This window comes from Limulus polyphemus, unplaced genomic scaffold, assembly GCF_000517525.1.
Source record: "Limulus polyphemus unplaced genomic scaffold, Limulus_polyphemus-2.1.2 Scaffold1440, whole genome shotgun sequence".
Lineage (NCBI taxonomy): Eukaryota > Metazoa > Arthropoda > Merostomata > Xiphosura > Limulidae > Limulus > Limulus polyphemus.
The window spans coordinates 106392-130196 of NW_013667050.1; the positions used below are offsets into that span (position 1 = coordinate 106392).

General features: G+C 33.1%; 1 protein-coding gene across 1 annotated transcript in view; it reads right to left on the reverse strand.

Moving 5' to 3' along the window:
• The window catches only part of LOC106463578 (guanine nucleotide-binding protein G(o) subunit alpha-like), a 97908-nt gene extending 85524 nt beyond the window's left edge, over positions 1 to 12384 (reverse strand). The window contains exons 1-2 of the mRNA XM_022391108.1: positions 11651 to 12384; positions 11306 to 11348 (exon numbers count right to left, since the gene is read on the reverse strand). Coding sequence (XP_022246816.1) covers positions 11306 to 11348; positions 11651 to 11768 — 161 coding nt within the window. The 5' untranslated portion in view covers positions 11769 to 12384. The remainder of the gene's footprint in view (positions 1 to 11305; positions 11349 to 11650) is intronic.
• Between the last annotated feature and the right edge of the window lie 11421 nt (positions 12385 to 23805).

The window sequence follows — 23805 nt, forward strand, 5'->3', positions numbered from 1 at the left end:
ACTGCTGGCGCACAAAATTATAGCTAATAAAAAGGGGGAAAAGAGTCTCATAGATTAATTTACTCTAATCCTGCTTAAAAGAATTTCAATTTGAGGGTAGAATGGTAGACATCCTGATGATTGATAAAATCAAATCGGATATGAGCGCACCCCACGCTTGGTACTGCTGGCGCACAAAATTATAGCTAATAAAAAGGGGGAAAAGAGTCTCATAGATTAATTTACTATAACTCTGCTTAAATGAATATCAAGTGTCGCGGCTATTGAGGATTCCCTTTTGTTTTAGACTTACACTACAGAAGGTAATTGAGAGGATGAAGGATTGTCCACCATTTGCGAGTGCAATTAAAAAAAATCTACAATTTTCATGCCTCCATTTTCGTTATATACGATCTGTCCAATACCGTTTTAGGAAATGACAATGTATACGAAGCTTATAAAGTTAAGATAGTCTCACTCTTCTTGTGACCTATTAAAGTCAATTAAATGTTCGTGACTTCTGTTTTTCAACCAACTGACGATGCATCAGAAAACACAGAATTCTCAAGGCAACAGTGATTTTTTTATTTTATTTTTTGCAGTTGAGTATCATTTCAAAAAGTGACTTGAACGTGTTGATCAACATAAATCTTGCACGTTGTTTTCGAACTAGCTAGTTTTTGTTTCTAATATTGTTTAAAGTTGAAGAGCTATGAGAAATTAACTGGCAGAAGCCATTGGATAATTTCTATTCATGAAATACTGAGAAATTCTAACATTATCTATTCAAAGGTAACGAGCACGTTTACGTCTAATTTACTCACAAGTAGTTCAAAGATCTTCCAATTGTCTAATTTATTTATAAAAAGTGCGCAATAACATAATTTACAATGAACAATTGATACGCTTCACATAACCATTTAAATAAAGTGCTGCAAATAACCAAGTTATGACGCTTGTGTGCTCTATAATTTGGATGAGACACAAACCACACATAAAAACATCCTTTCCACTCACAGTGTTTGAAATATAGAAACTATAGTCTCACAACATAAAACATAAATTTATGCTTTATATTTTACAGGTTCGTACAAGAGGAAATAAGTTAAAAATTAAATGAAAAAGAGAATCTCTTCAGCCTAAAACATTATTTTGACAGCAAATGTTTGAATTTTCTGCAGGAAATGCTTTAAAAGTTGTGTGATGAATTTTCTTTTAATCACTTTAACTTAGGTATATATCTCTTCACGTTTGAAAATAGGAACATTTTGCATCTAATCCGTATTGTACATACACAGAATTGTTGTATCGATTAACGTAAAATACTGGACAAACTCATTCACACATTGGGCAATGTAACTTCGGTGCCTTAACGTTCATTTTTTTTACATGATATAGTGCTAAAAATATTCCGACTGCTATAAAATGAGCATACAAGCTAACTAAAAGCTAAATGATGTAACACTAGCTCCTGAATGTCTATTTTTGAGGCACCAATGTTATATCACTGAACTTATGTTTATTATTAACGCTTTTACTGCTACGTTTATTAGGTAAATATCTCTCCCAGATTCATATTTATTTTTAGATATACAAAATCTTTAAACAGACACATGTTTTAGTACTTAATTATCTACTCTGAAAGTTGATACTGGTAAACTCTGGGACGTTTGATGGAAATACTTTTTTTTCCATAGTAGTACAAAATTCCAAAGTCCTGTAACAGTGCTCTAGAAGGGATGATATGTGCCAATGGTAGTGGAAGAGTTAAAAAATGTCGATTGTTATAAGATGAGCGTAAAATTCATCAAAATGTTCGAATATGTAAATTTAATGCGCGATTGTATTATTAAAAACTTAAACTTTCGACATTCAAATCTGTATCATTTAGAACGACAAATATATTAAAGGATATGTATTTTTAAGTTCCATGCTTCCAGGTGTTAGGTAATAATATTCAATCGTTTAGCATGGCATAAATATGAGTTCTTTTCAAAATAAATAGGTGATATTAATATTTTATAATATTTGTTTCTTATGTAGGTTAACTGTATGAACATTCTTCAATCAACGAAATTGTAGTATTACGTACTGAATATGTTATTTTATTTATTGGTAAGGAGATGACTGTGATCATCATATGTTTATTTATCTCTACTGTTGTACTCACGTGAATATAAGTTAAGAGCATAACGATTTTATTGTTTAATGGAGTTAAGAAAGTCGTAGTTGTACAATTTTAATGCTGACGCCACAAACAGATATTCTAAAGGTATTATTTTACCTTCTCACACAACATGGGATCTTCACTAATGCTTTTGCGCTTTATGAACAAATGTTAGTTAGGGTAGTTGATTTCCTAGATATTTTGTGACATTTATTGGTTGTTTAATCTATTATAAATATTTATTTCTAAAGCAAATACTTAATGATACATATCTTTCAAGGGAGCACTATTCAACTGTTACTTAGACCAGGGTATTGTTTTTAAGATTAATAAAATTACACTAAATTAATTACATAGAGTCATGAAAAATAATCAATGTGTTTCGCCACCTTAGACCTCTTATTACATTTCTAAACGTTTAAAATCGTATAAGCGCCTACTAGTCAGCGTGTTTGTTCGTTTGTAGTTAAGCGCAAAGCTAATGGGTTATCTGTGCTGTGCTCACTACGGGTACCGAAACCTGGTTTTTAGCGTTATAAGCCTTCAAACTTACTGCTGTTTCCCTGAGGGGGCTATTCGTTGTAGACCTTTTTTAAAATAACTGGTATAGTGAACGAAACACAACGTTTTAATCAAGAGGACATTGAACTATGTAGGTTAATCCTATTACACAAGGTAAGAGTATTTTCGATAATCTATAGGCATTCTTATTCAAGAAATTTGAATATAACAACATTTTAATCAAGAGGACATTTAACTATGTAGGTTAATCCTATTACACAAGGTAAGAGTATTTTCGATAATCTATAGGCATTCTTATTCAAGAAATTTGAATATAACAACATTTTAATCAAGAGGACATTGAATTATGTAGGTTAGTTAGATATTTCAGTAAATATCACCTATAACTCACTCACATCAAACATGTGTTCGAGTCCAAAACTGTATATAGAATAATATATACCTCTTCACATATTGAGCCAGAACTAAAATCCATCTATCTATTTTTATTCATAAACAAAATGAGAGAAAAAGAAATATGACATAATACGTAAATAAAGAAAATATATTACTATTAAGTTTTATTAACACTATGCACGCTTGACATCAATATTGGAAATAATCATGGAAACGGTGAGAGAAAAAGTAATAAACACAGAAGTGTCGTCTCTTTATTGAACGAAAACGAACTACATTACTAGAGTACAGTCACGTACTGACAGGTAACATTTGATTTGTTGTCATCCAACTAATCACACCTCACCAGTACATAACCTATAAAAAGATAGGCAATCATAATGCGCTAATTAGTAAAAAGTGTAATCTAGTGATCGTTCCCAGGTTGAAAAGCTGCACGACAAGCATGTAGAAATTAGGATTTTGGCTGGACAAGGATACTCTATGCAAAACATTGCAGCAAGACTTCATGCTTCTATATGAGTTGTTTAAAAGACCTTAAAGAGGGTAACGTCAAATTGAAACTGTTATTAATAGAATGTTGAGATAGAAAATCGAAACTTTTCAAAAGTAATGCTAAGTATCTCAAGTTATGTTCTATACAAGATAGACGACGATTGAGTAAAGGTCTTCCCAACGACCTCGCTATAAATCCAGGTGTGAATGTTATCTCAAGAACAGTGAGATAAACATGAGCACGAACGTGTAGCTGCTCAGATACCAATTCTGAAAAAATTGAAATGTTAAAATGGCCATCAAACCACAAACAGTGGAATTAGCAAAGATGTGGATGTGTGTTCATTACAGATAAACCCAAGTTTGGAATGTTTAACAGCAACAACGACGACAGTTTCTCCGACGACGAAAAAGAGAACCGTATCATAATCAATGTACAACATTTAAAGTAAAGTATGTTTAAGAACTAGAGTAAGTTTGGGGCTGCCTCTAAGCCAACGATGTCGGTGACCTACACAAAATGTATGGCACCTTGACTGCTGAATGGTACATGCTCATCCTTATCCATTAAGCCATTCCCTCAGGAACACGACTCATGGGACGGGGATTAAACTTTTAGCAAGAAAACGATCCCAAACAAACAACAAATATGGTGAAACGATATCTTGACAGTAAACAGGTCGAAAGAACACTAACAACCATTGTTTGGCCTGCACAAGTACAATATTAACAGGCTTTAGGGGCTTATTTAAAACTGAAAAAAGTCAAATAGCATTAAACATCATGACTGAATTGTGGGGAATAGTACGGGAAATTTAGAATGATGTTACTCAATCATACACCGATAAACTATATGGCAGTATGAAAACAAGGTGTTATGTTCAGACTATTGACTATTTCACAGTACTGGCTGAGCAAAAAACTAAAGATTTTTGTACTTATAAAACCGCCTAAATCGCTATATACGTGGTTATGGAGTGAATCAAAATTTCACGATTTCAACGAATTTTCATCTAAATACGTAACTGACTTTTCTAGACAAGCGTACAAAAGATGGCGAACCTTGTCGCTCTAATTATTTCACAAATCTCTTCTATCTGGGATCCCAATTATTCCTTTCATGTATGCATCATTGGCTAAGAGTAACTTAATTACAGTGATTTGCTAAACTAGGGATAATTTTTTTAACATTTGAAGTAACTCAGTTTTTGTAGTTATGAGTTTCTTGTTTTAATACTTTTTGTAGCATTAAAACATTCTATGCTACTATAGCTAGCTAGACTACGTATATATCGATCCCTACTTGGCCTTATAAGATTAGATTTTTTTTATACTATACTTATAAAAGTTGGCAGTGAGTGCCTTCCATAGAGTCTATCAGTTCAGTATTAGGGATAGCTATGTGTAGATAGCCCTTGTGTAGCTTTACCTGAAAATTCTAAACAAGAAAACAATACAACACCTGGTGGTGCTATAAAATATCATTAGCCGAGAAAAACCAATAATCTAAACGATGCGCAAATCCACACTGATGAAGAATCTTATTAAGTTAGTGAATCACACAAAAAAATCCGACGCATTTTTAGTTGGATGACGCTATTTTGTCATGTTTACCCTACCCCCTACTCTTGTACGCACTAAAACTTTGAAAAACTTACATATAAATACAGCAGAACTTCACTACCAAAGATGAAGTTTTTAGAATAGTTTATAATCATTACACTCACGTATAAAATCAAAAAGCAAATTAACACATATTATTCAGATAAGTTTACAAAATGCAAAAGCCAACATATAAACTTAGTAATCCCCATTTCTTCAGCCGTCTCCCTTTTATCGATGCTTGAAAAAGTTGGTATTCTGGTTATAAATAAATATCATACAGTTCATCTTTACGAAATTATTTGAACAAGTTGGTATTCTAGTTATAAATAAATATCATACAGTTCATCTTTACGAAATTATTTGAACAAGTTGGTATTCTAGTTATAAATAAATATCATACAGTTCATCTTTACGAAATTATTTGAACAAGTTTGGAAACACAAACAATAAAGAATTGAATGTAACGTATTATTGTGACCCATTTCAATTTGTCATTTAATCAAATATAAGTAAAAATAGTTAACAGTTTCTGATTTTGTTAAACAATGAAAATAATTTTAAGTTGCAATTATACTATCAATATTTTCCTTTTCAGTGCTGTTTCAAATAATATAAATACGCTCATGCTTTTGGCAATATGCTGTTTTTCAAACAAAAACATCTTTAACAAATTCAGCTTGTTTACTGCTCGAAAAATCATTACCAACACTTAGTTGTATTTTTCTTTTATATATATTATGAACCTACCCCATATCATAAAGTGTTTAAATAAAGAAGACACTTCTCTCGACTTAACACTTTGTTCCCTTGACCAATACGATTGATCTAGAGAGAAACAGCTTTATCATAATAATGACATTAATATTTTTAATTCCATCGTTTTGATATAAAAATACTTCTTTCAGTCTATAATATTAAAGGTTGATAAATTATATTCTTTGTTGAAATTTCGAGTGTAAACTTTATATGACGTTGGAATCATTACGATATTCTTAGTTTAGTTTCATTATCAACTGCAGTCGATAACAGTTGCATATGAATAAATGAAGCATATGAACAAAAGAGATACATATAGCAACAACAAAAAATATTATTCAATGTGCACCCCGAAAAAAATTACAAAAAGTGTATATTAAAATTAAGTAAAATTTACTTAAATGACAGTCAGGTGTCAAGAATTGTATTTAGTTTAACAATCATGTTTTCAGTTTGAATTAAACATTTAATAAAGGATCTTTATAGTTTAACTTAAATAGTTTAGTGAGTTCTTTTACGTTACTTCATGGTATAGTATTTCATATTTTTAATTCTACATGAATTATTGTTCGTTGACCTATTGATATTTCAAATGGTTTTATGTGAGTCTGAATTAATCCCACTATCATAGTTATGATTTTTTTTTTATATTTGAAAACATATTGCTATCTGTATATCTTGATTATTTTATCTTTATCATATATATATAATTGCTCACTAAGTACCTATTTATTTCATAAATATTTAATATGTCAATGACTAAATTCACTTAACTGAATTTTAATGCTATTAAACACTTTCTGAGCAACACGGAATTCTAAACGTGCTTAGGATAAAAAATAAACTTGTGTCAGAAAACATCGACTGATAAACATAATGTGACAATCTTATTGTTGTAGACATTGTTAAAGATTATTAACTTTGAAATTCACATATTCAAATACAACATGTTTTAATACGCTTTTATTTTATTGTGGACTTTGTACATATGTGACATTTGGTTTTATCACATGTTTCGTAAGTTGTACACTTTTGCATCTACCAACTTGCATGGAGTATCTCTTTAACTGAAATATATCACATAAAAGTATTATTCTTCCATTTTTGATCGATAGATAGAAATTAAATGTTAAAGGTGTACTTTTTGTCAGGTAAAATGTTTTCCTTCATACAAATACAAAGGTTTTTCTATTTAACTTTACTTATAAGGTTATATCATCTTGGTTCCGCAATAAATTTATTTCCTCAGTTTGTATACTATCTATAAAACTTAACCAAGCTAACAAAACATCCTTTCAAAAGATATCATGAATATGTTTTCCAATATTCCATACTTTTATATAACTCTATTATATTATATATCTTATATCTCAATTTGTACTTCCAGTGTGTATTGAATACTGTTTATCATTTCTTGGTTTTTGTTAATTAATTATTCACATGAGAGTAGATATCGTTTTCATAACCTTGAAAAAGGATTTTTTCTGCATATTTTATCTGGTTTGACATCGCGAATTAATTTTTACTAATTTCTACCAATATCCTTAATATTCAATAAAACGGACTTGGTATACTTCCCATTAAAATATCTTTTATAGTTTTTACTTTGTAGAACAGTAATTCTACCAGTTGCAGTTGATTTGTGCTTATTCCCATTATTCATGACTGTCAATATTTCTCTAATTTTCAGGATTGGCCATATTTTCTCCAGTCCCAGAAAATCTAACATATTTTTATTTTATTTTAGCAACTTAAAAATGTTGTAGAAATCAATTTGGAAAAACATGATTATATAAAGAAATGACATTTAATAAGCTAAAGGTAGATTTGATTATTTTAAAGTTAAGGATTGAGATTACTAACCGGAAATACTGAATAACACTTATAAAATTAAAAAGAATAACTAATCAAAATACTCTAGCACGAGTTACAACTTGACCAACAGAACACACATGCATTGAAACTAAGATTAAAAGCAACACCAGCGGCTTGTAGTTCACATATTCTCAACTCTTAGTTACCAAATAATTATGCTAGGACTGGTGATAATAATTCATAAGCCTATGCAAATAATGGAAGTTGCGCAGTTGGACTGGAGGAATTGAAAACAATAAATACTCAAAAAGTAAAACATGACAAACTGCAAGAATGTTTTGTTTCGGAGTTATTTCATTTTATTTAATATTGATTTACGGAAGGGCATTTATGATATTGGATACTCAACAAAACAAGCTTTATTTTGACATATATGAGCAACAATTTATGATAAAAACCAGCTATACTCCATAAAAGTCCAATAAATTCAAAAACATCCGGAAAGATAGATTTTTTAAAGTCGGCTTTCTTTCAATCCTTTTAATTTTAGTATCGTAATTTATATTATTAATGAATGTTAAATCTGTTGAAGATTAAAAAAAGTCCTATTTAACTAGCATTTAATATTTAAAATAATTGAACTGCATCTATCTACAACAACTCAAACAACATTACATATATTTAAGTTTAAATTTAAACTTGACAAGTTTCAAATACATTTAAAATCGTTGACTGAGAATTTTTCAATCCCACTACAAGATATGCATATTGAGAAACAGTGAAATTAATATTTCTTATTTTTAATTCTTGTTGTATATTCAAATAATGTTTTATAATAATTACAAACATATCAACAGCTAAAATGAATAAATAAGTGGAAGGGGGATCTCCATGTCCACAGTCTGTTTTATCTTCGAATATATAATTAAAAAGCCATTTTGAGAGATACATTCAATTCTATATTATTATAAAAACAAGCATCTATAAAATCATCTAAACCTTTCGAAGAAAACGTATCAAAAGGTGTTTTCCTTCAAAATCTAACAGAAGTACTAGTCCTGGTATATTTCTACTTCGTTAAACTTATAGTGTTAAATATAATTCTAATAAAAGACATAAACATACAGATATGATTATGATGCCTGTTAAGCCATTTGACGAAAAGTTCATAACAAAATTATGAAACTGAAAAAAAAAATGTTGAATTTATTAATCTATATGTCCGGTGACGATATTTCACCCATGCACAATTTTTCAGTTATCTGCTTGTAATGGTTGCAATACAAGCAGCCTCATCAAAAACTAATTCCCTATACCTTAAATATACAAATCGTTTAATATTTGTATTTACATATAACTGAAAGAAAAATGAATTAAAAATTGAAGTTGGTATCGTATATATAGATAGATAAGCCGTTTATTGAAAGTAATCAATCCAGTTTTACAATATTGGCACAAAATCAATATCATTGAATAATTTAGTGCAAAATATACACTACCTCTCACTATAGTATTAAACCGTTAACACACTACATTCCAATTTTAGAAAAAAAATTTAGTACATCATTAATGCTAAAATCTAGCTTTAACTTAATAAATAACAAGCTGAATATAGTTAAGTCACTTACTTTTCTATTGATTTTCTTGTAATGTGTAAATATTTGTATAGGTTGCTCTCCTACTTACTTGATACATACATCTTTGAAATTGCTATTTCATTAAAATTTCGCAACCAAAGATATCATGCATAATATGATTTACAGCTTAGCTTATTGTTTCTTTATACTTCCATACAGGCAAACAAAAGAAAATAGTTGCAGTTTTCCACGTGGCTTCTAGTGCCAAACTAAATTAGCCCTGCCTTGAAACAACAGGTCTATTAATGCAATGATGATGATTTCAGTAAAACCGATACTTCCGCTCCAAATCTATTAGAAGGATGAAGAAAGCTAAGTATACAACTAAAGGTGATACTACTTTTTACAACTATTCACCGAATAAAGATAGAGAAAAAATTGTTGAGGCTTCCTTTATTTCCCAATAAAATTTACTTTTGTTCAAAGAAGTAGGGAAAAAAGCTAATACCTAAACTTTGTTACGAATTACATGATGTTCTAAAGCTTTTAATTTATAAAATGTTCGAAAACTATTGATGTATATAAGAAAAAAGAACACATTATATTAACTTTGTTCAATACTAAACGCAATGGATGACAATAATTTATCTATGCACAACTACGACAAGTTCGTTTCTGGAAAGGAAACTGTCACGTGTAAAGAAACCCTACATTCTAGGCTATGGTTAAATATTTTTACATAAGGAAACCCATTAAAAACCAATGTTTTTATAAGATGAGTTTATAAAACTAATACTTCAAATGTGTGTGCCTTTTCACTTAATATTCGATATTTATAAATATATTCAATCGAATTGAATATGTATGGAATAATAAAAACATTCTAGCGTTTCTGATGCTTTCTTCACGTAGTTGATAATCTTATTATTTTTCATAAATTTTAAGACGTGTTCTATTCAGCACGAAACTAACCTTATTAATTTATTTACTGGCCATTCCAAGTCGATATTTAACAAACAGATAAAATATGATGCAAAAATATCATGTTGTCTCTACTACTTTATCGCAAATGCTACAATTTTGAAGTTTCAAAACATACGACTAATATATATACAACAAACTGGAGAGTGTATTGGTATGTTAAAATTATGGATTTTATAAGGTAACGTATTTACAAATCAAATGTCTTACAGCAAACACTAAGTTTATACATAGCAGTCTATATTTGAAGCAACACTTTTCACACAAAAAACTATTGGTAGGTCATGTTACCCTCATGAAATGAGACTTTATCTCAACTGTCTGTACTAACGTTTCATAAACTCAGTGTGTGAAAAGTTTCCTGCAAAGAAGCAAGCGACTATTTATTGTTTCTTACGGCAATACCCGTTTGCTGTGCCGGAAAGCCAAGATCGAGGCGCCTTCCCAACATGGCGCCAACCTTTTCAATCGATTTCCATGCACTCGCAAAACATGACATATTTAACTTTATGTTTCAACTCCTTTCACAATAGAAACACGAGTATAAACTAGGTAAAATATATCGCTTACTTATTTGCCACCTTATTTATAAGACCATTAGGTGAATTGTATTTCTTTTTAATGAGGTTTTATTATTATTATTATACACATGGAGTAAAATATCCAAATCGCACGACTATACAAAGATGGCAGGTGTAATTTATTAATGCGAGTGTTACTTCTAGACAACTTTTTTTCAATTTAATAAATGCTGTGAAAGTAATGTTATGCAAAACTAAACCGTTATTTTGTCGGGTGAAATATATTTTCTGTGTATTATGCTTATCGAGACGAGCTTCCACTGGCATGTTCGATTCTCCTAGCTCGACCACACCCTAACTATAGGCCGCACCCAAGAACTCGTTTTATTTGATTGACTAATAGTCTGCTATTAGGCTTAGTAAGTTTTACTCTTAGTGTATGACAATATACAATATTCTATTGAAAAAGAGAAAAAAATATTGTAGCTTACTTCATTTGTTTTACGATCGTGCTCTTCCCCGATTCTCCAGCACCTGAAAAGAAAAGAAAATAAAGAAAAGCGTGTAAAGACATGGAAACCCATATATCGATCAGCAGAGTTGACTTGCATGTCAAGTTCATTTGTTTATACTATGTATGCAGATGTTCACCACGATCGAGAAAATAACATTTTTGGACAGAAGAAAAAAGTTTATAATATCTAAGTGTCAATGTAAGCGATATTAACATGCAGAACTATTTTAATGTATTGCACGATTTTTTTTTTATATACAAAAATACCTTTAACAACTTTGACTATTGTCAATGAAAATATTATACAGAGGAAAAGTTTTACCTAAAAGCAGTAATTTTATATCCTTAGCAGCTTGCATTCCATCTTCTTTAAGATTTTTTTCTATTTGTCTACTACGGGCCATCGCTGCCCGCTCCTCGGCACTCATAGCACACCCCATGGCGGCGGCAGCAGTCCGCGGCTCTGGGCTCCTTTAGAGCGGCTTCCCCTCACACACTGCTTAACTGGTTCCTCCTATGAACACCACTCGAAGTCACCACTGGCAGCCACTTCCTTACCAAAAAATCCTCACAAAATAAGATCCACGGTTATCCTTTGCGTACAAACCAAGTTTTTCTTTCTCCGCCAGTGGTAACAGCACAGCAAAAAGGCCCACAGTCGCTGGAAAGGAATCCGCTACGATATGATAATGAAAAGAAATTGCGAATGGTGGTAACCAATCACAAACTAGTACGGCTTTCCCATTTTACGGTTGCCATGGTTTCGCATCATGAGGCTCGGCAGGGAACATGACGTCAAGAAACCGTCACCAGATGCTCAGTAACGTTAAAATAGTTTTAACCGAATTTTCACATACGAAGTTATGCACCAGTCAGAAAAACTATTACGGAATTAAGCTCGGTACAATAACAAATTATATATTAGTGTGCAGGTTTTAGCGCTTTACTATCGCCGTTAAAGAAGTTGGTTTTACAAAAATAAAGCTTCATTCTGCGAAAATTAACCCATGACACACCAGATATTGGGCAACCGATATTTGTAACCAGCGTTTGCACGTAGCTTTTATAGGCAGCACGCGCAAGCGTTTAAAGCAATGGGCTCCACCTACAACAAAATTTCGAGATAAATCACTCTTACTTATTAACAGTTCACAGCTCAAGTTTGAAACTGTCAATGTGATCATTTCTTTATTTTGCAAGCATAAAATGGGGTGCAGTGTATACCCTCTTATCTTTTAATAACTTTGTAATTAATTATTTCATAATTTTTCACGTTATACAATCACGTTTGATTTGACAAGTCTTCATTGGAAAATGTTTAACAAGTTAAATGTGATATAAAACAAATTAGTCATAAAAAGCCTTTTAATTTGAAGTCGTTTTTGTTGTTGTTTTCAATTCGAATATTCTTCGCTATTGAATAGCGCAATAAAATTTAGATTGGTAAATTTTATTTCTTGTAAACATAAAGCTGCACAATAAGCCACAGTTGAACCACTGTAGGACATAACTTGGAAATAAAACTGATGTTGCTTTAACGTGAAAGAGAACTCTTAAAGACATGCGTTCCCTGTACATTCGAATTCGTAACTTCAAACATTTAAAATATGTATATATATATATAAAAAACAAAAAAAATCGGTGTCTTTTTCTGTTTGTCCGTTATCTATCTACTCCTAGATCGCTATGCCAATCTCAACCACAGTTTGTGAGACGATAGTTTGGAACAAGTGGCATATTATTGGAGGTTCATAATCCTCTCCAACCCCCAACCCTTATTATTGCTGTTATTGAGCATTTATTATCTTTGACGTAAGTAACGTTAACTATATTCATAGATGGCGCCACGTCCTTGTACCAAAAACATTACTAACATTTTCTATAAAACAACATTCAGGACACAGAAGCCTATTATATATATATATATATATCGTTTCTTGAGTTATATCCACTTCTTACTTTGACCCGTGGCCTCTCAACTTTGGCTCATAACACACTTCTGCGATCAATGACCGTCAATTAATTAATAACCTGAAACACTGTGGAATGGCATTAAGAACTGGGTGTTGAAAGCGGATAACAGAAAGTACCCCTACATTGGCCACTACGTCTTAATATAAAGTCACCCTGACCATTGCACAGTATATACCATGTAATAAGTATATACATAATGAGTTTTAAAGCTTATACAAAACTTTTGGTGGAGTTATAATGAATATTGTAATAATGTTCTGTTATAAATAAACTGTGTGAAAATTAGGATTTTTGTGTTATTTATCATAGCATCCACTTCCACATTACATTAAGTTCATAACCCGGACAAAGGACGGGTACTTCAGCTTGTATTTAAAAAATTATAATGTTGAAAACTCCCATTATTATATTTATATATAATATGTGATCAAAAATACAAATACTTGAGAGAGTATTTTGATTTGATCTTTTAATATAAAAATAAAAGCGATAAACACAATAAAAATTAAAGATTCGATTAATTACTTTGAGTTTGGTGATTATATGTCTGTGCTATTTACATATTTTAAACTAAATAAATAGATTTAATCTCAAATAAATATCCAACAATAATTCAAAAATCTTAAAAGTAAAATTTTTTATCTGCAACTACGAAATGAAAATCTTGAGAACTTTGGAACTCTTAAATAACAAAAATGAGAGAAAAAATCATCAAACACTTGAGACTTAAATGTGTTTTTTTTTTTATTAAATATAAATACAAAACTTATAAAATACCAATTTTTATCATTTTGAATAGTTGATCACTGTTTTCTAACAAAAATACGACATATTGATTTATTTATGAACTATCGCAAGATATTTTGTGGAAATGTTTACCAACTATAAATATCAAATTAGATAGTGTGGGCATTTTTAGACTTCTAAGAGGAAAGAAACAGAAAAAGTATAGTTTAAAACAATACAATTATATGGGTTAACAAATGAGTAATCACTTAAAATGGGGAAGTCTGAAGATCATTAAAAAATAAGAATTATTATTGACAAATATCTAAATGTTTATTGGTGAAATGAATTAGCGTACACTAATAAGATTATCCATTAACTCTATTTTTCATCCCTCAAAAAAAAACAATAATTGGTGACAGCTTAGCAGTATTGGGAGACAACTGACCCAATATTCAACATTATATTAAAAAAACTAGCTTGGTGAAAGGAATCTACGTAGAAGTGTAAATCGAATTTAAAAAATTAAAAACATAAATAAAAAGCTAACAAGTTCATCATGGTTGTATTTTGGAAGTTGGAATTTGCGTATACTTCATCAAAACTGAAAAAAAAAAATTTCATGAAATATGATAACAGCTATTGGGAGCAAGTAATCAAGCGATAGATGCAAATAGCAATTTGACGCCAAAATAACTTCAGAATTAATCTTCGTAGATATTCCAATTAAAGCCGAATATATCACCTTGAATTTGTACAATAATCCGCATAGGCTAATCCGTCTATGTGGGTGGCTAAAGCAGTTATACGTTGTCAATGGTTTCACATATGAAAGAACTATTGCTGTACTTGTAGATAAGGACTAATGAGTTGTTTAGGTCAAATTATGTATTTTTTTCATTTTCAATGGTTAAATTTAGTAATAGGGCAAATTTTAACGAAGAATATAAAGCTTTGTTGTCCGTCGTATTTACATCCTGTATGCTCTTGTAACCAGAAAGTTTAACATGTATCTCTAAATACAAATGCTCATTGTAGCTTAGTGGTGCTGCTGTGGCTTTGTTTATGTTATTTTCCGCAGGCAAGCTTTTGCTGTTAATTACCCGTACTGTGTGTGTTTTTCTTATGGCGAAGTCACATCGGGCTATCTATTGTGTCCAACGAGGGGAATCGAATCCCTAATTTTAGCGTTGTAAATACGAAGACTTGCCGCTATCCTACCAGGGAACTCCTGTACTGTGATTCACATTTGGAATACTGAATTTATAAATGTTTTGATATAGTTTTTCTTGCAATATTTACTGTTTCTTAAAATCTTTATTGTTATAGATGATGTAGAAATACTGCATTTTAGAACAATAATAATGTGTCAAAAATTGTCGTGTAAAATATCGTAAAAGAGGCACTTTCGTAACTGGAATTTTCGTCTATCTGGCATTACTCAGGTCCAGGAGATGTCACATAATAATGCTTTTACTGTATAACTGCTTAACCTCTAGGCTTCGACAAATAGCGAAGTATCAAACAGCAATAAAATACTATGTTGTTTTGTGTATGCTTTTGAATAAAGGTAATTATTTGTCGCAAACCTGGCCAACAGATTGGGTTATATAATTTCTTGATCTATAGTGTTTAGACTATATAAAACATTTTGTAGAGTGAAGGAAATATAAATAATAAATTATAAAACAGACTCATGAAGAGATATGGTTGGAGTACGATTCGTGAGGAAATCATAACGGATTCAAACAGAACTAAAATTAATCTAGGTTTCTGTTGTGGTATTCAAATACACTGATATCCAACGGATAGGCCCAGTAGGGAAATACATACAACAGTGATGGTATATAGTCTGCAACAGCATTAGCACTGACCATCAGTCAATGGAATGATTGGGCTATGGCAGGAAAAGCATGAGAATTGCAGAAAATTCGTTTGTTTTAGCGCAAAGCTACACAATAAGCTACCCATGCTCTTTCCATCATGGGGAATAGAACTACAGACTTTAACGTTGTAAGTATGTAAAATTACTGCTGGTCCACTGTGAAGTGACTGTTAAATGGAGTGCATAAAATAAAACTTGCTTAATTTACAAATAAATAAAAATGCGAAAGAGACCTCCATATCATCGAGAAAAATACCACAAGTAGATAGGAAGGAAAAATTTTAGTGCTATGAGAACAGGATTTATATATGTAGATATTTCAATGAAACATTCTGGTATATATATATATGTATATACTAGCAGAGACCCCCAAAACATTTGCGGCCAAATTAGTATCTGTATTGCAACAGTACTTTTTTAAATACAGGATTTATAGAGTAATACAAAAGAATTCTAATAGCAGACACTGAATATTATTCTACGACCAAACGTTAGACCTTTTTAAAAACTTTGATAAGCTTTTAATATGTTGTATAACATGTCTACTAAAGTATATTTACATCCTTTCTGGCGTAACTCGACAATTTAACAAAGATATGTTTTCAAATTGTGAAAAAAGTGCAATTTTTTGTACCTTTTAGTCTAAATATATCTTTAATTTTCGATCAATCGTAGACTACTCGCTTCTAATTGACAGGAAGCCAAACTACTTAAATTAAGTAATATGTTGATATGACATCGGTGCGTGAGCTAGAGACAAGATACACACTGTGTTTTATAGTATTAAATTTGTATGTATGTGTATGTAAATTCACATAGCTATTATTATGTTTTCCCTTTGTTCAAGTTCGTTTTAAAGTGTTATTTGTAAATGTTCTATTTCTTTTAATATCTTTTGTGTTATTACTACATTTTTGTATAAAAGGTATATTTTATTGAGTTGTATTTGGATTTTATTACTAGTGATTTCTTTTAAAATCATTGTTTTGAATTGTTTTTTTTTGTTTTATAGAGGAATTTCACTGGTTTAAAATAGTTTTTTAGTGTAAAGGCTTTTTCTTATTTTAATTTTTATGTCATCAATATTAAGTTTTTTTGTATGTAGTTAAAAGATTTTATCTTGTGATTAAGTGTAATTCATTGTTTTGTTGTCCGCGTGTCAAATATGTGTTATTAGGAACAATGGAAACTCAATGTATTCCTAGACCATGTCAAGAGTTTCAAGGCTATTGATTTTTAAAGTTAAATTTAGTTGTTGGCTTGAGGACAAGCCTGAAGCGAAGAAGAGAGGAAAAGGCATATCATAAGATTTCTACCTCCTTTAGTTTATAGGAATTTTATTAAGACATTCTTCGTTTATTTACCGTGTATGCAGTTTTAGCACAAACGTAGTCTAGAAACTCATTGAGATTGCATTGTTCTGGTTGCTTTTTTCTTATAATAGATATCTATTCTGCCCCAGTAAATATTGAAGTAACACACATAGCATCTGGGTTAAAAGGATTAGTGACTGTAAAACCCTTTGCTAGCCGAGTTGATGTTGTTTGAATGTTACAGCCTAACACTTCTGAGAAAGAACAATACTCATGGTGTCAAAGAAACCAAGCTTACCCGTTGAATTCAGATATGCTTTCTTTGTTCAGTTCTACTTGGTTTCCATTGTGACTAGTTTGACAAAGATACATCTTGATGGACAGAAAGCTGATGAGTTATTCATTGATCCAGTAGAGCAATTGTCCACACAGGTACATAAACTAAATAAAAATTGTTTACACTGTCTGTTAGTTTTTCATGTAACTTAAGACTCAGTGAAGTTCTCAGAAACAGATTACTCTCTATATTTCCTGATGAAATCTGCTGTTATTAGTGGGTCTAACTATTTCTTTAGGGAAATCATTTCACCTGAAAATAGAATAACTGTAAGTCAGCTTTTAAAATTGTTTGCTATCAGAAACACAGCATCATTTTCTAAAATGTTTTTATTTGTATCACAAATATTATCTTTGTGAATCTCGAATATTTCACTCAAAGTTTCTAATTACTGAATATAGTTTTCTTCCAATGACAATGTGATTCATTTTCTCTTGGATTGAGAAGGCTGGTTCTCCAGTTCTTCTGAATAATGAGTAGGTTGATTAAATAAAACAATAATTAGCAATATATGCCTTTTATGATATTAAAATATATTAACAAATAAATAATAGTGTTAAAAAATCTTTACCCTAATTTTGATGTATTGTGATACAAATAAAATTGATTACAAATTACACTAACTTTGTTGTCAAACAGCTTGCTAATATAAATGGTTTCTCGACCACTACTATGTCTGAAGAGCCCTGATATTGGCTGAAATGCCATGTCAGCACTGGATATAGCAGATATAGTGTGGTTGACATATTATTACATACTTTTCTTTACTTTCACTTGGAAATTCCTATTAATAAATGCCTTGAAATTTCCTGGTCAGGCACTAATTAAGAAATTATCCCTAATTGCATTCTTGTTTGGTAATACTAATGATTTACAATAGTCATTAGTTTTATATTTTATTGGAGAGAAGCTACTTGCTACAAATGATCAATTACAAACCAAACGATTAATCACAACCATTGTTTTTACTTTGGAACTTAATTGTCTCCTTTTTTCCCATAAATTACAGCTAAAAGCACTAAAATGTTCAAAATTGAAAACAATTCTATACTACCACTTGTGCAAGTTCAGAAAATTTAAATGTATTTCAATTAACAATCTTAAGCAGTGGACCTTTAAATGAATAAATCTATTATTACCTTTAAATTAGTAATAAAAATACAAAGAGGATTAAAAGCCTCTAGCGTTTATCATAATGACCATCCACTTTGGCTCCAAAACATGTTAAGGTTATATAACTATTTTTAATTAAACTCCATCACCTCTATCTATATATATATATATATATTGTTAAGATATTCATTTTGGTTCAGATTGTACAAGCTATTTTTCCCATCTTCTTAATTAGTCTATTACAAGAAAATCAGTTAAATATTTACGTAAACTTAAATCTTTGTCTTCAAGATTTGCAAAACTTTGAATAAGTATATAAACAGTGTCTCTTATCAGCACATAATCAGACTTTAATGTCATGAATTATTTCTTAAAGTAGTGCTGTATGAAAGCAAAGCTGAATTTTACATCATTACACCACAAAATACACACACACACATATTACATTATGGTTAATTAAAATATATCATTCACTATTACAAATTTTCTTGTTAATTCTTTGACTCATTTGTATATTTTAGCTTTCCCAAATATACCAAAACTGTTAACATAACTTGTCTATTCCATCACATTCTTAGCTGTAAAAAAAACTAAAACCATGCCACAAACCTTGAAACTTCCACTTACCCCACAATCAACATGGTTCATTGTCTTCACATGTAAATCATCATGCGACAACCCTTTGCCAAAAGGAGTGTGACACACGTGACTCCCTCTGTTTCATTCTACTTAAACATCACTTGGAGACTAGGCAGAAATTAAGCACCAGTTTTAAGTGGGGAGGAAGGGTGGAAAGTGTGAATGAAGGTAAGTACCAATCGGATATATATTTTCAGTGTAGGAAAATTATAACTTCCGATAGGATACCTTACGTCCTCTCACATAATAGCTATAATCACACATTGTAACGGTGGAGAGACTGGTGCAAGGGATATAGATAAGCATCCTTCAAAAGTGTCCAAAGAATATCTATGTAATGTGACCCCCGTTGGGAGACCACACCACTTCTGTACGAGGCATAGGTTTTGCCCAGTATGATAGTATGTGTCGCATAAACTAGCGGAAATTGGGAGCACATCCAACAAATGAGAGAAGAAAAAAAACGGGTGGTTCCGACCTCACATCCTATATAGGGTCCCCAGCCAGAGATTGGATGGTGGGGAAAGCTAAAATGGATATATCCCTTGGTGTAGAATGGCTAGGGCACGACACACCATGTTCAGCAGGTCAATTCCAGTCACAACCAGGTGGCATGGGGCATATGTAATCTGACTCATGGTAGGAGAAGGGTCCACACTGTCTCCATCTCAAGTTGAGTAGAACAAAAGGAGAAAATTTCCATACCAGTCTACTAAGCAGTGCACAAATCTACAACCAACACCAGTCATCTGGGAACCCGAAATCCAAATGAAGAAATGAAGGAATGTTTCAATGTGACAATTCACATCAAATCCAAAACCAAATGGACTAGTTCCACTCTGTGCAACATCTGCCTCAAGTAGTGAACCTCCCTAAGACCGAGTACCAGATGGAGAACATTTGCCCCGTAAAACATCCATCTCTATATATTATTGGACAGAAGCTGAAGCACATGAATTACTGACCAACAGCTCAAGCAGCCACAGAGCTGAGGCGAATCAAACCAGATCCGTTCAACATCAACCTCCGAAACCACAGCACGGACCAAGGTAGGATGAAGAACCACGACCAACACCTATGTGAAGAGTTATGTTGATTGGCCTGGCTATAATCCAAGACAACACACTGGGAACCAACATCCAGTTGATGGTAGGACAAGATATCTCAATCAGACGGGGTGAACTGCAAAGTGGAGAATCTACTATAGTGACTACACACATCATCATCCACCAAATAAGATTGCACAGAAGCTGGAGTGCATGGCTGTGCAACATCAACCTCAGGGACCCACCAAATGGAGGTGGAGTACATGAGTGGAGGATCTACACCGGCAGAACACCACCACCCTACTGTATACTGAATGGAAGTGAACACATGCAGAGGTTGCCTCCATGGTCCACCACCCCAGCAGCTAGGAACTGGAAAGTGGCAAGGACTCTCATAATCTACAAGAAGAAATTAGGGGGAGTAAAGTGGTGGAGAGTCTGGAGGAACACCGATACCAGAGACAGTGCAATGGGTTACCATGAAAACCATAGTTTGAAAAGCAGACCACCCCTGATTTAATCAATCAAAGAGATGAGCAGCATTCCCCTTCTGCTTTACCCATGAAAGTCCACGAGTTAGTATGGTCTGGAATGGGCATGTGGATGTAGCAACTTATCGCAAGGAAAACCTACTAGCAATCTTGTAGAATACCTCATTCTTTACAATGTGTTATTGGCCATAGGTATTCATCAAGATTGGTGAGATGAGCCTCCATTCAAAGACAACTTTAGTGGAACATCCAATACAACTTTCACCAAGCTACCCTGTAAAACATCATCACCTAGGGACCAACCACAATGATATGAAGCATTTAAAGTAGCCAGGAGTAACTGGTGCAACATCATTCACTGGATAGGATTGCACAGCAGAACATCCCAAGTAACCACATTCCACAGAACAACAAGAGCCAGAACCACAATGAGATGAAGCATTTAAAGTAGCCAGGAGTAACTGGTGCAACATCATTCACTGGATAGGATTGCACAGCAGAACATCCCAAGTAACCACATTCCACAGAACAACAAGAGCCAGGACCACAAAACATCAAACTCCGGGACCAACCACACAGAGGTGGAGTGACTGAGTCACTATGCATCAGATAATATATCCCAGTATGACTCATGGTTGGCCATACAGTGTGAGGTTTTGGAATGAATAGAGAAATAGCATACCTGGACAAGCAATGCTCACCACTGAGGGGGATTCTAGATCTAAAAAAGACATGCCACTGTAAGCAAAGGTAACATATAGAAAAAGACAATTTAACAAGTCACAGTCAAAGCGATGTTTGAAGGATGGCAACAGACAAAAGGTGGTACCCTGAGGAAGAAGAAACAGTCACCCAATGAAGGTAGTGGGAGATGAATGTATAATCGGACATGTGTCATCCACATGTCTGATTGAGAAATTTTCCCTAATAGACTACAGAGGTGTAATGTCAGAGAAAAGGTAAGATGCTGTATCTAAGCTGATGAAACCTGGAACAAAGCAGGAGACGGGGGAGATGGAGGAAAGGTTTGAGAGTATGAAAAGGCAGGATTGGGAACCACGGAAGTGGCTGTTTGGGCAATATAACAATGAAGAGCATGGATGGGAAATAGAAGTCTATCCAAATCATACTGAGAATAACAGGAAATGGAAGAAAGGGAAATCAGCGAGAGTGAAGAATGTCCCTCATGAGCAGCCAAAGATTCGGGCAGGAAAGATTAATCCAGATAAAGGAGAACATACGTGGAATGGAACAGAGTATGTGAAACATCAATGACAAGGATATCAGACCAACGATGCCCACAGGCTAAAAGGAGGAAGAAACAAGTTTTAAAAGATAGGTGATTCAGGAAACAGGGGGACAAAGATTCAAATGGAGGAAGTATAAGACAGTGAAGAGCAATATTGACATTTAAATCTGGAAAAACCACCTGACAAGGATGGCGACGAATCTGGTAGGAACACATTTAAAGGGAGATGGTAGGTGAGGAAAACACGAGCTACCTGGAAAAAATGGAAAGTGTCAGACAAGGCTGCTCAATAACCTGCAATGGAAGATATAAGAGGTCACATGGTCGAACAAACATATAGAAAAATCTGTAAGGAAAGGAGCAGTGGGCTGAGAAAAGGAAAACCCACAACTTCAAGAACAACAGTGGAAGATGTTCCACCTATGTTGATAAACCATAAGGGAGGAAGGGCAAAAGGATTGGACTAAAAAGGAAGCAATATGAACTGACAATCCTCATCTCCTTGCGAGGGACTGGATAAATGCCAAGTGTGAATGTGAAGTTACAGGGTATGAACAACAAAATGAAGGACCAGTGACCAAGGTTGATGGAGTAGGGATGGACTGAGCAGAAGAGATAATGAGGGAAGGGGTAGTTGAAGGAAAAGAGGAAACCAAAGTTGTGCTAGCCAGTAAGGAGCAATCAGAAGGACCTGGCAAGGAGTGGAATGAATGACTGAAATCACCCTGGGAAGGAGCCAGATAGGCATAAAAGTACCAGTTCGCCCAGTCCTGACTGAGAGCATCTACTGCCAGAGCCTGTGGATGAGGAGCCAGAGACCTAAAAGGAGGTGAATTGGTGTTTAGGGAAGTGGCAAAAGCATCCAGATGAGGAGTACCACACTGATTGAAAACTCACCATGGAGTAAATATGATCTGGTCGAGAAAGATGATCCACCATGAGGTTGAACGTGACATTCTAAGAGATGTTTCTGCACATGTGGGTCCAATAAAGTAATTACATTGTTGAACTACAAAGATGAACCTGATATAAGGCAGCATTCCTACCAAGTAGATCCCAACAGCAAAAAAAACACGTGTGAAAAGATAAAGCAGAGGAGAATAATTGCACCAACATGGAGGTAATGAGGGAATGGTTATCCCCTAAAATACCCTCACGGGATCAGCAGAGAGCCTTGGAAAGGAGATGTGTGGAGGAAAGGTACCATGGAATAGATGTAAGGGTAAAACTAATTTGGGAAAACTAGGGTGAGTTAAATGGATAGGATTATCAGGGTCTGTCCCCACACAAGCAAAAGTGACTTTAGTTGTTGGGAGTCGAGAAAGGGATGATTGGCCTGATGATAAGCCAATGCATAATTATCAGAAGCCTGTGGTGGATGAGGCATGCTGGCACCAGCACTTAATTGAGAAACGAGTGCTCAGCATTTATCCTGATATTGGGAGAAAGAGGGAAGACAAGGTAATTGGAGGATGGGGTGTCATGTAACAAAGAAGGGACAGAATCATATGAAACTGGGAAAAAAAATATGAAATGTAACAAACCTGAGAAATCATGTCCAAAAAGGCTAAGAGAAGCATAGCTAGATACAGGAGGAGCCCGAAAATTGTTGGGAGAAGAGGGTCGACTCATGTAGAGACCAATCTCCTAACGAATGATGGGCGAAAAATTATCAGCCGAGACCCCCCCCCCCCCCCCCCCCCC